Raw genomic sequence first — 15,035 nt, 5'->3', positions numbered from 1 at the left:
TTTCGAATCCGAGTTTAATTCCGGATTCAGTCACTACTTCCCCAAACCTACTACACTCGATCGGTTCCGCAATCTTTCGCTAGAGTCGAGGGGTTGGCCTAAACTACCTGCACTCGCCTGCTGCTACTAGATTCCATAGTTGCCTTCTAATTTCGAGAATCAACAAAGAAAGCTACTGAGAAACAGTGGCTCTGATACCAATTTGTCATGAACCTAGGGTTCATAACAGGGTTGGATGGGCAATCGGAAGAATCCAATGGAGTAGAACTGAGAACAGAAAGTTTAGAGAGATATTTGGATAAAAATAAGGGGAAGGATGTAGAGAGAAATGAGGGAGAGAAGTAGAGAGAAAATGAGATGGAGAATTGTAGAGAGAGAATCATATTTTCATTAATCAATTCAAGCATATTCTCTTCTCTTACAATTGACTTTTTTATAGATATAGTAGCTAGTTGCTTAACTAATTTCTAACAGCACCTATGTGTTTCTAACTATTTGTAAAAATATCCTAACAAACCATTGCAACCATATTACAATGATGTCCTTCTATTATTCTATTATTCCTTGGGTCATGACATTTTTATTGAGAACAATATTGTACGGTTTGAATTCATTTGCAAAAATAATATCCCATCAGGTTTGGATTTTGCTTCCGTAAGTATTTAATTTACCTTACTCAGTTTAATAATTGGAATGCTAAGTAGTATCAAGGGGGATTTTGGATTTTTATGAAATATGATATTTTGAAAATTTAGAAATGATGTTACAAAAAAAAATATATCCAAAAATTCCGAAATAATGGGAAGACGGGTTGTTACACTGTTAGTACTACCACTTGACAATAAATTGTACAGTATTTATGGAACCAATAAATAATAAAGGCTTCATGTGTTGCATGGATCCGTTTGAGATATAATCCAAAAGCTTGCCTACTTCTAGTCTTTCAATATTTCTAAAATACCCTTGACAAGCACAGAAGCAGTGAGGGCTAGTAGGCTAGAAGTGATTCTTGGATCAGCCAGAGGTGCATCTTGGGTCGTTATTCTTGGATTTGGACTTATTATGACTTAATGCGTGGATTGATTTTATTTATTTATTTTTGTGATTTGAATTTTAAGATGATAGGAAAGCACAATTATGTTGTAATTGGTTTTGTGTGGAATAAATGGAGTTTGATGGCTTAAAAATATTATTTTCTTGCATTATGAAAAATCAGAATTTCTGGACAGCAATTTATAAGGCGAAGGAAGAGAATAGCAGCCTATGAGATTGAGATAAATAATTATTTTTATTAGTTTGGCCTCTCAAATTCAATGTCAATGGTTGTGAATTGTCTGTATGCTTTGGCGTGAGACCATATTGCTACCGAAGCTTATAGTGTGTTCTTTTTTTTATCCATTATATAGCATGGCTTTGTTCATTTGACTCACAATATGCTTGCTGCTCTCCAGTATTGTCACTCATCTGCTGCTAATATAATTACTATTTGTATCCTGCTAGTATTGTTATTGCTATAGTCGTCATATATGTGGCGCAAGATGTGCTGGTAACCATTCTATCCTCAAAGCATCTGCTTCTACAATATACTAGGATTTATAAATACGCTCTTGTTATTGTTGTATATTAGACTGAAAATCAACCGCCAATTCACCTGACTGAATCCTTTTTGAATTGATCTGTTTGATGAATAAAAGGTGATTGAGCACATGGAGGAAGACCAAGCAAGTTTATTTGGTGATGTTGTGCTAAGCTCTTTTTGTCCGAGGATTCTGATCGTCTCCACCCCAAATTATGAGTACAATGTGATACTCCAAAGATCTGCTCCGCAGGAAGAAGATGACGATGAGAAAAGCCAACCACAGCCCTGTAAGTTCCGTAACCATGATCACAAGTTTGAGTGGACTCGAGAGCAGTTCCGCAGTTGGGCTTCTGACCTGGCCGCGAGGAACAAGTACAGTGTTGAATTCAGTGGAGTTGGTGGGGATGGCGACAAGGAGCCGGGATTTGCCTCTCAGATTGCTCTCTTTCGGAGGAGAGATGAATGCCCAAGAAACGTAGCCGTGAGCCACAAATACCAGGTTATATGGGAGTGGAATGCCACCGACACTGACAGTTCGACATCTGCTCTCTGAAAACTATAGCATAACTGGAACAAAATTGAGCCACAAATACCAGATTATATGGGAGTGGAATGCCACCGACACTGACAGTTCGACACCTGCTCTCTGAAAACTATAGCATAACTGGAACAAAATTTTGTGCCTAAACGTAGACCCTACTTTGGTTTTATTACAGAGCTATAGGCCGGCTGTTATAAGATTATTATTTCTGTTTTGGGTATGAAAAGGGAGTTCTTTGTGAATATAGTGTACCATCCATTTTTTTGCTTCACATGTTGGCCCCAAACAATGTTGAGCATGCTCTTCATATATAATTTATAAAACTCTAATATTTTTACCGTATTTGTTTACATATTTATTTGTACAGACTTGTACTAGTCCAAATCTGACTATCGACCGGTAGCAAAACTTCTCAAGTTGTATCAGTCTGCAACAAGTACTAATATTTTTTTTTAAAAAAAAAATCATTAATTCCGTTTTATAAGATATTAAAATGTCAATTAGGATTTGGACTCATTTTAAGTCATAAAAAGTGATTTACATTATTGCCAATCTTTATATGCATATTATATTTTAATATAAAATTAATCTTTTGGATTTAATCTTCAATCAATTGTTAGATATATGAAAATATCTTTATCATCATTCTTATTGAAAGTAGACCAGAATTTTTAATAAAAAGTTCTTAAATTAAAGTTGAAATTGATTGACATTAGTTAATAAATAACAGAGATTAGAGAATGCTTCAATAAATTTATATATACATTAAATAGTAGTAAAAATGATAATTATAGTCTTCAAGACATGACACAAGTGATAAATTTTTACGTGTTTTTTTAGAGTGATGGGAATCAATTCTTGATAAAAACAAATGTTTTATTTAGTAAGAATTGACCTCGTGTCCGCTTGGAAGTGTATAAGTTTGTGATCATATTTGATTTATCTAAAAATCAAATTAAGGTAGAAGGCCGGCCTCTCTCAAGAATAGATAGGCGAAGCCTTAGACACTTGGGTCTTGATAATTATACTATGCAAGTAAAATTTGTAAATAAAAATATATAATTTAATATAGAAAAGGATTAAATTTTGAAATGGACCGCCAAGCAAGTCGCGCGCGATGAACTTCTTGTTGCAGAAGCGGCGATAAAGACGACGATGGCTGCGAACGACGACAAAGAAGCAGAAGAGATATTCAAGGAGGAAGAAGAAGATCACTTCAGTCGACTGCCGGACGACGTCGTCATCCACCTCTTCAATACTCTCGCCGACGCCGAATCCCTCTGCAAATGCTCCCTCGTTTCGAAGCGCTGCGCTTCATTGATCCCTCTAATCGACACACTCTCCCTCTCACTCGCCGCTTCCGATTCCAATCAATTTCTCTCCCTGAATTTCCTCCAGAAGCTCAACGGAATCCGATATCTCCGCATCGACCTTCCCTCTCATATCCTTGCCGGCGGCGAGGGTTTCAAATGGGGAGCCAATTTCGGCGCCGGACTCGAAAGCGTCACGGTTCTCCACGCCACTTCTCTCTGTCAAGCCATTGAATTTGAATCGGAGGCAGATGAGATTCAGAACGGGATGGGTACTGTTAAGATTAGAACCAAATTAGATTTGAATTAGGTTTATCTCTGTTTAGGATATTTTGAATACAACGGTTGATCATATTATAGGTTTACACAAGACTCATTGTTTTTGAGTTTCGTGTTTCTTCTAACAGGTATAATTACAAAGAGTTCCTCGGATCACTTCCCGATTCTCTGCCTACGAGAAGCCCTCCTGAGGGAAGCTACGTTGGCGCAATTCGTGTCCTATCACCCGACGCTTGAGAGCATTGTGGTGACCGATTCTACTGAGAGTGCCGTGAGGCTGTTTCTGACTGGCAATAGGCTTGTCGAGTAGAGGAATTGGGCGAAGGCTGGGTTGAAGAGGAAATGGGATTCGGCTAGGATAAAGCTGAGATCGTGCTGTGTCTCTGTGCTGCGGCTTCCGCAATCTGGATACGTGATGGAGGGAGCCAGGGTTGTGTTGATGAAATTGGTTGATGATCTTAACCGGGAAGATGCAGGAGAGGAAGAGGAAATGTTGGCTTCTTTTGAAGGGGAAAAGGGCGTCTTCCAGGAAGCCCTGATGGAGATTTTAGCCAAGTATAAGGGCAGATTCAGGACATCATTCCATTGGACATTTGGGTAGGCGTCTTCTGATTGATGCTAGTACTTCTCCTTCGTTTTCTTAAAATCTTCAGTCTCTATTGAGGGCAAACTATTTGCTTCAAATCCTTAATATCTGTTATAATAAAGGCCATCTCTATCCGCCATAGCTTTGCCTCCTCGATCTTGAGTAGTTTATATTAAACTCAATTCAATTTGCATTTATTATGATGATGAGATTTTAAAATTTTAGTTAATTTTTGTATTTTTAGTTAACTTTAATTATAGAATTTAAACATTTAAATAGTGATTCATACTCTTTGATGTTTCTAATTTTTTTTTGAATGACAATAATAATTGTCAATGACACAATTGGTTTAATTAGTAGTTAAATGTATGAATTAATACTTATGAGGTACTTATTTTATTTTTTTGTTTTGTGTTTTTTTTGTAGTTATATATCTCCTATATTATTTTCATTTAAGATATGCTCATATGTCTACATATCTATATGTATGTACATTTTAGGGTTATTTGACAAAGCTCCCTTTTGGTTTTTAATTTTTTGTTCATTTTTTTATTTAAAAAAACTTTTAACATGTTATTTTTTTTTTTGAATGGGCAATATGTTTTTTTTAATTATTAGAAGTAACTTAACATGTTACTGGATAACTTTGATTTATTTTTATTTTTTTAGTTTTCATTTAATTCTTCGTCTCATTACAACTTTCATTTATCATAAAAATAATGTTGTCCTCAGGACATAAGTCGAGCTATTAGATAAGTAATATGTCGGTGTTAATTTGGTGGGTTGCAAGTTCGATTTTTGTCCTGCGCAAAGATCAAAGGCTGAACTTGCGATTTATTTTTTTTAGTACTATCGAAAGCATGAACACCAAAAATCGCACAAGAATAATTATCCCAAAAATAATGTTAAAATAATAAAATAATCATTTTAACTATTATTCTCACTTTTCTTATCTTATCTCTCATTTGATTTTAAAAAAATAAAAAATAAATAAAAAGAGGGATAGTGATCATCAGCACTTATTGAAAGTCAATCTAACAATTTCACTAAGGTTGAGATTGGAGCTAATTGTTGGGGGCATGAAACATGAGTGAGGAAAATAGAAAGGAAATAAAAAGTCTTCTCGACGTTGATGACAATTGAAACAATTGAATTGGTTAGTTGACATCATTCTTTACATTGCTTTTAAGTTAGTTGATATCATTTTTTACATTTCTTTTAGGTTGGTCAAGCTAGTAAATTGGGATAATGATAAATTAGGTCGTGTTTATTTTGTTTTTTAATTTTTAATTTTGAATTTTAAATTTATTTTTAGTTTTTTATTTTGATAATCTGTTTTTAAAAAATAAAAAATGCATCATCTTTATTATTTTGAAAAACTATTTCTCAAAACATAAAACTAGAAAATGCGTTCTTTTTAAAATTTTAAAAATGTTTTTTTAATGATATTTTATTTAATAAATTTAATTATTTAGTAAATTATAAATATTTAATGTTAATGAATTTTGTAATATTTTTTTTCTATTACAATAATAAAATATGAATAAATAAATAAATAAATGTGTTTTGAGTTTAAAGTTTATTTTGAATGAAAACACTTTTTATTATTTTGAGTTTTTTTTACAATTTTTTTTATTTTTAAAAATAATAAAGAGAATGCGTTTTTAGTATTTTAGAAAATTAAAAACTAAAAATGACTTGAAAATAAAAAGATAACACAATCTTATTTTTTTTAAATTTTAAATTTTTTGTGAGAATAAAAATCTAAATTTAGAAAATATCATGTGATTAAATTTTGGAACATTTTGGTTTCACAATGAATTGAGAAATGCACTACCATGATTAAGAATCCAATGCAGTGTCATTTGGGTCACTGATGTTGTTGATGACTTCCCCAATGATGAGAGATGGAGTGAAGGAGATAGAAAGAGCTCTTGGTGGGGGAGGAGTGAACAAGGAAGGGGGAGAGAGAAAATGATAAATTTTTAAATATAAGATTATTTTAATACTTAATTAAAATTAAGTAACTACAAAAATTTAGTTTTTATTTTGAATACAAAAATATTTTTTATATTTTTTACATTAGTATGTGTTAAACGATTAAATTTGAAGAGCTCAATTTTGTTCACCCTTTTTAATTGGGGTGAATTTGACTATCAGTTAGTGTTATAAGGTTTCTGTTAATTTTGAATGTTTTCTTTCTTTTTATAATTTTTTTTTTCTTTAACCAATCTCTCACCGTTGCTATTATCAATTATCTCACTTAGTCGTTGTATTCTCCCTTATTGTGAAGAGATAGCAATAAACGATTAGTAAAAAAAAGGAAAAAATATGAGAAAGAGGAGAAGAAAGAGAAACAAAATGGGTTTGAGAGATCTAATACTCTCATCTCTAAGATAATTTTTTTTTACCCATATTTCCCGAACAAAATCACACTTAAATTTGAAATGGATAGCCAAGCAAATAGAGCGATTAACTTGTTACAGCAGCGGTGAGAGAGACTTGTTGCGGAAAAAATGAAAAACAACAAAGAAAATTCTGAAGAGCCAAAAAGATCTTATTGACGGGTTTACAGAAAGAAGGTAATTTGACAAAATTACCCCTCACAGCACAAGAAATTTTCAGTCAAACTAGTACTTCCTCATCCTATTCCTGCTCTGTTATCCTTATCCTTTTCTTGCCCTGTACTTTCTCATCCTCTCTCCATCACCTCTCTCTCTCATTATTTTTTTCCACCGTCTCATTATCACGCCTTCATTATCTTCTTAAATTCTTTGCCATTTGTCTTTGTGGAGGTTTTCATTTTGGGTATTCTCAAGAAAAAGAAAGAAAATGAACAATAGAAGAAGTTGTATTGGAGTGCAAAAGAAGAAAATAAAAAGTTGTAAAAACAGGAGAGCTATGTATACATACATATATACGTATATTAGATCCACCATTCCCTGGAATGGCTTCGATTTCCCTAATTCCCTCTTTTTTTTTTTGTTATGTTGTGTGCAATAAGTTTTAATTATTGATTCAGCCTCCTTAAATGTGTAGCAAACAAGGAGTAGAGGGGATTGGTATGTCCTGCCACATCCCTTTTCATGGTTCAAATTTTTTTCCTTTTTCACTTGAATGGTGGACTGGAGGTGGCAGTAAAATGGGGTTTCGATGTTTGTCTTTTCTTTGTCTACTCAAATAGATCTTTCATGTCACTTTTTGGCTGAATCTTGTGATCTTTCTATTTTAGGATATGACTCTGGTGAAGGGTTGAATCCTGCAGCAAGCATGCATGGCATAACAAGAAATAAGGTCTCACCTTGATTTCGATTATCGTCGATAACCTCTCTCTCGCTCTAAATTTTTGTTCTCTTTTTCTTTGTTTCAGTAGGATGTCTATAAACACGCTTCTAATCTAACCAAAATATCGTGATATTTTGACAGTCAAAATATTGCAAAATTTCACTTCTATAAATCTATCGATGAAGTTGTCTGCCCTGTAGAAAGACTCAAATAGCATTAATGTTTCTCCAAAAGAGATATTTTATTGATCTCATCTATTTAGGTTGCGTTCTCTTTGTTGTTTTTAAGTCATTTTTAGTTTTAAATTTTTTAAAATAATGAAAATACGTTCTCTTTACTGTTTTTAAAAATACATTTTTGAAAATAAAAAAAATTATAAAGAAAACTCAAAACAATAAAAAGTTGTTTTGAATGTTTTCATTTAAAACAAACTTTAAACTCAAAACATACTTATTTATTTATTTATTTGTATTTTATTATTATAATGAGAAAAAATATTATAAAATTCATTGATTTTAAAATGTATATATATTTTTAATAATATATTAATATTAAATATTTTTAATTTACTAAATAATCAAATTTATTGAATAAAATATCATTAAAAATTTATTTTTAAAATTTTAAAGAGAATGTATATTTTAATTTTTTATTTTAAAAAATAGTTTTTCAAAATGATAAAGCGAATATGTTTTTAATTTTTTAAAAATATATTATAAAATAAAAAATTAAAAATGAATCTAAAATTAAAAATTAAAAATTGGAAAGCAAAGAATATGGAGCTTAATTTTTTAATAAATAATTTATTCATATTTGTAATGATAACGGTTGGTTGACTGTGCCAGCTTTTTCGCATGCGTACCGATTCTTCTACCGCCTCAAATGAAACGCCAAATCCAACTAGGATAAGGGCGATTTCTCACCGTGCGATCTTAATTCTGTAGCTTAATCCTAGCCGTCATCTTCATCCAGCTACTCTATAAATAGCCCTCGACTCCGACGATTTTTGTGATCTCCTCTCTGTTTCTCTCTCTCTCTCTCTCTCGTTATTGAATCTTTTTATATCTGTTAGGGTTCTATTCTAGGGCTTGTAGGCTGGAACTGCGATTGATCATTTCAAGCTATAAATCATTTTGTCACTCAGGCCATTATTTGATTTAGTTCGTGCGATGAGGCGCTACGACTGTGGATTATTTTCATTGGTCAATTTCGCGATGAAATAATAATGTTCAAGTCGTAATCTATATTTCTTGTTGTTCGGCGAGATCGTATTTGACTATTGGGAACTTTCTTGGTGATATATTTGGTTTCTTTTTCTCAGATTCGGACGGAAGCGATTTTATCACGTGATAAGGTTCATGGTACATATAAATCCTGTTGATCTGTCGTGTTCTTGGTTCGCAGTTTCAGGTGTTTCAATGCGGTATTACAATTCTGTTGATCCGTCTTTTTTTTCCGTTTTCGTAAATGTTCGAGTCATAATTGGTGACAGTCACCTTCTTGTTCGTCGACTGCATCTATGTTTCTAGTTGTTTGCCGAGATCGTATTTGACTGTCGGGAACTTTCTTGGTGACACATTTGGTTTCTTTTTCTCAGATTCGGGTGGAAGCGATTTTATCGCGTGATAAGGTTCATGGTACATATAAATCCGGTTCTGGATTTAAGAACCCGCTTCTATACCCTAGCAGATTTGGAGACTTTGCTTTCAATTCTGTTGATCTGTCGTGTTCTTGGTTTGCAGTTTCAGGTGTTTTAGTGCGGTATTACAATTCTGTTGTTCCGTCTTGTTCTTCCGTCTTTGTAAATGTTCGAGTCGTAATTGGTTACAGTCACTTTGTTCGTCGATTGCATCTATATTTCTAGTTGTTTCGCGAGATCGTATTTGACTATTGGGTACTTTCCTGGTGATATATTTGATTTATTTTTCTCAGATTCGGACGGAAGCGATTGTATCGCGTGATAAGGTTCATGGTACATATAGATCCTGTTCTGGATTTAAGAACCCGCTTCTATACCCTAACAGATTTGGAGACTTCGCTTTCAATTCTGCTGATCTGTCGTGTCTTGTTCTTTCGTCTTTGTACACCCGGTTTACTTCTGCGTCTTCATCAGTATCCAAAGCTGTTTTTTTTTTATTGATTTTATGTATTTATCTTTTTAATTTACTATTGTTTTTAATTTTGACCGTTACTTTGACTATGAACAACTTTTTCGCGTGCCCGCTGCAGGAAACGGACGACTAGGACAAGGGCGAATACTCACCGTCCGATTTTTTAGCCAACAGCTTAATCCTCGCCGTCTCTCTTCGCCTATGGCTCTCCAAGTCGTCATCCTGTGTGTGGTTTGTCTAATCTCCACATTCCTTACTCGGTCCCTGCCTCTCTCTCTCTCTCTCTCTACAACACCCTAGACGTATGTGCTGTATGTCTCTAGGGAAAATTTGGAGCGTTGTAGCCTGTGGGATCAAGAACATGATGTGCTGATGAGAGCCGAAGTTGCTATTTATTTTTCGTCTATTTAGATGCTGGTTTATCTCGTTTGGTTCGTGTGACATGCTACTTCAGTTCTAGATTTTTCACCTTGATAAATGCTAGGATGGAATGACATTGTTCCATTAGTATTGGTGGTAATTACTTTTATCATCGTTGAACTGGATCCAGGTTTCTAGTTATCTGATGAGACTATATACTTGGGGATATGGATTTTTTCCCCTGCAGTTAATTGCTAGACTCAGATCAAGGCGACTTCATCACAGGATGGTGATTCTTAAACTGGTTTTCGTGGTTCTTGGGACATCTGGATTCTGTTTTGGGATTTTAGGTTGGTCATCCGTTTCTATACTTGATCAGTTGCCGTTGATGGTACTGCAATTCCGCTGATTCATGTTCTTGGTTTGCAAATTTAGGTGGTTTAGTGCAGTATCCGAGTGCTAATATGGATGACTAATTGAGAGCTTGTTGTCTTTATATTTTGTCCGAGAGTTCATAGATGCAGGGTTTGATTCTCCTGCTTCTTTGTTTTATTTGCTTAATGGCCTGATATAGTATGCCATTGTATACATGGAGCAATTTGCGCTGTGCACAAGGAAGAAGGACAGAAAGAACTCAACCATGAACTTGAAGATGTTGCTTTATTTTTATCCCTCTCTTTTGCTAAGTCACCATCTTCTTCTTAGATCGTCTATTGAGTATTACTGTGTTCTCTTGATTAGGTGTGAAATTGTTGTTGGCATTATGTGTCAACAGCGGCATCAGTTCCACTTTATTTCTTCTAAGTTTACCAAAGACAATATCTGGTTCAAACATATTTGTCCCATGCTTCAGGTGATGCCTTGATGCTTGAATTTCTTGTAAATTTATTTTTGTTGTTGCAGGAACTCTGGCACATGTTTGTTCCCCATTTCTTAATAAAAAGTCCATGTACTTGTTAGATTATTGCACCAGTCTAGCTGTCATTTCCCCAGATCATCTGTTGTCGTAGAGTCATGTGAGTTCTTGGGTATATCTTTTTATTCTTTTTAGTTCTCTCGGTGGCTTGCTGAAGTTTTCCTGCCTTTGACCATTTCTGTATATATTTTCTAATTTTGATTTTAAGATGGATATGGGCTGTGAATTTATGTTACATTATTGCAACAGTCTAGTTATCATTGCTGTCATTTTCCCAGATCATCTGTTGTTGTGGATGCATGTGAGTTTTTGGGCATTTACTTTATTCTTTTAGTTCTTGGTGTGAGAGTAATAAATTACTGTTGTCATTGCTTGTGCAGAAATTGCTTTTGGTGTCACTTTGGAGAGCTTGCAATTTCACAATTGTGTTTATATCTGATATTATTGGCAAGTTTTTTTTCTTAATGTTCATAAATAACGGTTATCCTGCTTCTGCAACTAGTTCTGTTTTACATTGATAATGCTGCCTTTTTGGTGGATTCAGACTAGAGACAAGATTGAGAGAGATGTAAAACATCTGCCATCTGCATATCTGAAGATAGTAAGAAGTGGGGCTTGTAGTGTACTCTTGTTTCCAAAAGTTCCTACTTTTAGTATTTCTTCACTTTCTTAACAATCAGGTGTGTTCTTGGCATGATATTCAATCACTGTCATTGAGCTGGCTGATGCTAGGAAATGCTTGCAATTTGGTGCTTTTCGCTTATTGTGTGGGGATGTTGTGTTCTTTTCATTTAGAGTGCAGGAATATTGTCATTTATTTGTGGGCACGGTTTGTAATATCACCTCAGCTGGGGTGCATTACAGGTACTACACTTTTAGTATGGTTTCAATGAGCAATGCTTGCTCTGTTTGGATTTTACTAATGAATCTCTCTGGCAATGATTTTCATTGCAGAAAGAAGATATATTTTTTAATGAATTGTTCTTGTTCTACAGCTGGTTTTTGGTGCGTATATGTATGTCAGGATTATGGACGGTATTGAGCTTATTGCTTGGTTTTCTTTCAGTTCAGTTAGTTGTTACTGTACCATTCTGAATTACTTGCTAAGCTGCTGTACCATTTGAAAAATATTAGATCAGACAAGATGTGGATGTTGAATCATCCGATATTTGGAGCATCAACAGTCTCTGGCTTTCCGGTGGGAGTAATTTGTCAACTCGTGTGTTATCTATATGCCCCACTAGTTCGGTGGATAGGATAGAATAGTCAAGATTCCTGGCTCAGGAGTATTTTGGCTTCAATTTTTGTTGTTTCGGTTAGTAACTTCTATTTTTCCTTATCTTTGAGTAGGTCCCAGTAAGATTTTGTGTTTGAGGGCAGCATTAATATGGAATTTTACTGAATGATTGCCAACTTTGGATGAAAGGGGCAATTTTTACTTAATACATGTTTCAGATATTTTTTCAACATGTTACTTGTAAGGATATCATTTAAAAATGTTTGATTCAGAGGCAGCATCCAGTCAAAGTGCCTGCAGCTCCAAACTTGTTCTTATCTTTTGAAACCTAAACCAAGATGTTCCATGATCTCTCTATTTGGTGACTTGCTAGACTATGGATTGTTGTGATGGAAGCTAATATGAATTTGATCTTCCCTGTGACCAATCTTTGTGGTGAAGGATCCAAGTTGGTACTCAATTCCTGCAAATGGTTTAATCCACTTCTATGGTGACACAATTCTTTGCTGATGCAGATGGTTATTCTTTTTTTTTTAGCTTGGATGTCTTGGTTTCATTGAGCACGGAGCACGTGCTGATGCAGCTAAGACATTTTGGACAACCCTACTTTGTGATTTTTGACCATGATGTTATTGGGTGGGATTTGTTGCATGGTATTTCGTGCAACAGCATTACTGTAATTCTGGATGGGTTACCTTATTCAATGCTGATATGAAATAACTTTCTTTCAGTTGTAATTGGGGATAATCATCGTTCTGTAAATAGGATCCTGAATTCTTTTTCTGTTGCTGAATCCTAACTGCTTTTCTCCATTTTCATTACATTTGGATTCTCTTGGATTATAGATTGAAATGATCTACTTCCTTATAACGTCCCAACTTTCCTGTGATGGTGTTATGATTCTGTTGATCAGTGTTCTTGGTTTGCAGTTTTAGGTGTCTTAGTGCGGTATCCAAATGCTAACATGTATCCAAATGGTTCGCCTGCTTTTTTATTGAATTCGGTCAGGAGTTGATATAGAGTTACTGGTTCTCTAGTTTCTTGGTACATCTGTTTCGGATCTCGTAGCCCTAACAAATAAGAAGACAATCTTATTTAGTTACACTTGGTGTTGTTTCCCATTTCCTGTTTTGTTGATTATTTCTTGGTTCTCAATTTCAGGTGTCCCAGTTCAGTATGCGAGTACTGATCAATACAGATGACTATTGCATCATTAGGTGCAGGGTTTGATTCGCTAGCTTCTTTGTTGTATTTTATTTATATAGTATTTGTATACGTGGAGCAGTTTGCAAATTGTGTATAAAGGCAAAGGGTGTTAGTTTCATGGTGACTCAATGATATTATCCTCTTGACAGTTAGTGGCAGATTGTAGAAACCTGTTACGTAAAAGAGAAAGGTGGTGTCTGCTGTCATTTGGTTTATCTAGTTATTTTGAGCTGTTTCTCAAAGCATTGGGGTTTTGATAATTGTTTGGGTGTTTATAGAATATATTAACTCTTTGAAAGCTTATGCGGATGAGTTTGATAATTGTATGGGTTCCTCTTTTGATTGATTGTATGAAGCAATCAATAACAGATGAGATCATTCTGTAAGTTTCAAAGGGAATTACATCTGTCATGCTGTTTTTATCTCATAATTTTAATGATAAAATGCCATTCTGTTTGTAGATTTCCTATATAGTTGATCTGTTTTTTGTTTCCTCTAAAAAAAAAGAAAAGAAATTTGATGCCTATTGATGTACTTTCTCCTCCAACCCATTCAATCAGTTACCATGGTTCAGGTGATGTCTTAGGGGCTGTTTTCTTTGTATTTTAATTTTTAGTTTTAAGTTTTTAATTTTGTATTTTGAGTCTTTGTTTTGAGATTGTTGAAAACGTGTTTTTTGTCATTCTGAAAAACGGTTTCTCAAAACAAAAAACTGAAAAACGAGTTTAATTTGGAATATCGAGAAAAATTAATTTATGATATTTTATTCAGTGAATCTGATTATTCAATGAATGAGAACAATTTAGTGCTAGTATATCATTAAATAATATATACATTTTGAAGTTAGTGAATTTTGTAATATTTTTTTTTCGTTACAAAAATAATGCAAATAAAAAATAAATTAATATTGTCAAAAAATAAGAAATATAGAAATAAAAATTAAAAATGAGTTCAATGGGAATGAAAAAATGTGATTAGTTATGATAAATAAGATTATATCAAACAGTTCAATAGCAAGTGGACTATGATTATAGGTTTAATTAGTCATGGCAGAAATGAGCACAGTTCGAACATTAAACAATAAAATAAATTCATAGAATTATGCACGACTCATTAAGTAGTCATTGCACATTTGTGTAGCAATTTGATCCTTGACTTGTTCCATTTGAGCTGTTTGATTAGCATCAAAATGTATTAACTTCTTGATCTTGACTTGACATGGGTATATCTTGAAATACTATATTCTCTTATGAATACTTATCTAATGCGTGCTCTCGGTGAATAAAGTTATGTATTGCGCAACATACAATAGGGATTTGTCTTTGCCTATTAAGTGTATAATTGATAGTTAATTTCAAAATAGGAAATCTTGCCTTTAAAACTCCAATGCAACATTCAATAATGTTACGATGCGAGTACTGTGTATAGTTGAACAGTTCTTCCTGTCTTACGCAGTCTTCCTTGTCCAACATAATCACGCATATGATATTTTCGAAAAGGTAAAATTGATTTGCAAAAAAACTATTGACTTAAAAACTGTAATATTATAAAAATATTTAATAAATCTTTGGAAGTACTAGAATATACCTTCATGTCGCATTGGAAAGTTGTTTGAGGTTCTTGTG

General features: G+C 33.8%; 3 protein-coding genes across 27 annotated transcripts in view; all 3 read left to right on the top strand.

Annotated features, from left to right (window-relative positions):
• LOC127794495 (small RNA 2'-O-methyltransferase) overlaps window positions 1-2,462 on the top strand; it is a 51,420-nt gene extending 48,958 nt beyond the window's left edge. For all 4 annotated transcript variants that reach the window (XM_052325640.1, XM_052325643.1, XM_052325641.1 and 1 more), the window contains one exon: window positions 1,695-2,462. In XM_052325640.1, coding sequence (XP_052181600.1) covers window positions 1,695-2,132 — 438 coding nt within the window. In that variant the 3' untranslated portion in view covers window positions 2,133-2,462. The remainder of the gene's footprint in view (window positions 1-1,694) is intronic.
• A 774-nt stretch (window positions 2,463-3,236) lies between these two features.
• Window positions 3,237-4,247, top strand: LOC127795623 (F-box protein AUF2-like). Its single transcript, XM_052327415.1, has 2 exons — window positions 3,237-3,702; window positions 3,838-4,247. The coding sequence occupies exons 1-2, from the start codon at window positions 3,276-3,278 to the stop codon at window positions 4,017-4,019; spliced, it is 609 nt and encodes a 202-aa protein (XP_052183375.1). The 5' UTR covers window positions 3,237-3,275; the 3' UTR covers window positions 4,020-4,247.
• A 4,370-nt stretch (window positions 4,248-8,617) lies between these two features.
• LOC127795522 (uncharacterized) lies at window positions 8,618-13,340 on the top strand. Of its 22 annotated transcripts, none has more exons than XR_008021826.1 (5): window positions 8,618-9,003; window positions 9,178-10,122; window positions 10,299-10,401; window positions 10,487-11,268; window positions 11,348-13,340. XR_008021826.1 is itself a non-coding variant. In XM_052327266.1 (4 exons), the coding sequence occupies exons 1-4, from the start codon at window positions 8,939-8,941 to the stop codon at window positions 9,989-9,991; spliced, it is 507 nt and encodes a 168-aa protein (XP_052183226.1). In that variant the 5' UTR covers window positions 8,618-8,938; the 3' UTR covers window positions 9,992-11,015. The 22 variants fall into 22 exon arrangements, 4 of the variants coding, with proteins under 4 accessions (XP_052183226.1, XP_052183227.1, XP_052183228.1 ...); XR_008021814.1 differs by having other exon boundaries at window positions 8,619-9,003; window positions 9,178-9,341; window positions 9,513-9,552; window positions 9,810-11,268; window positions 11,348-13,336; XR_008021820.1 differs by having other exon boundaries at window positions 10,299-11,268; window positions 11,348-13,338.
• Window positions 13,341-15,035: the final 1,695 nt, after the last annotated feature.

Source organism: Diospyros lotus, chromosome 2 (assembly GCF_014633365.1).
Source record: "Diospyros lotus cultivar Yz01 chromosome 2, ASM1463336v1, whole genome shotgun sequence".
NCBI lineage: Eukaryota > Viridiplantae > Streptophyta > Magnoliopsida > Ericales > Ebenaceae > Diospyros > Diospyros lotus.
Note: the sequence above shows the minus strand (reverse complement) of the source record. Positions and strands in the feature narration are given on the sequence as shown.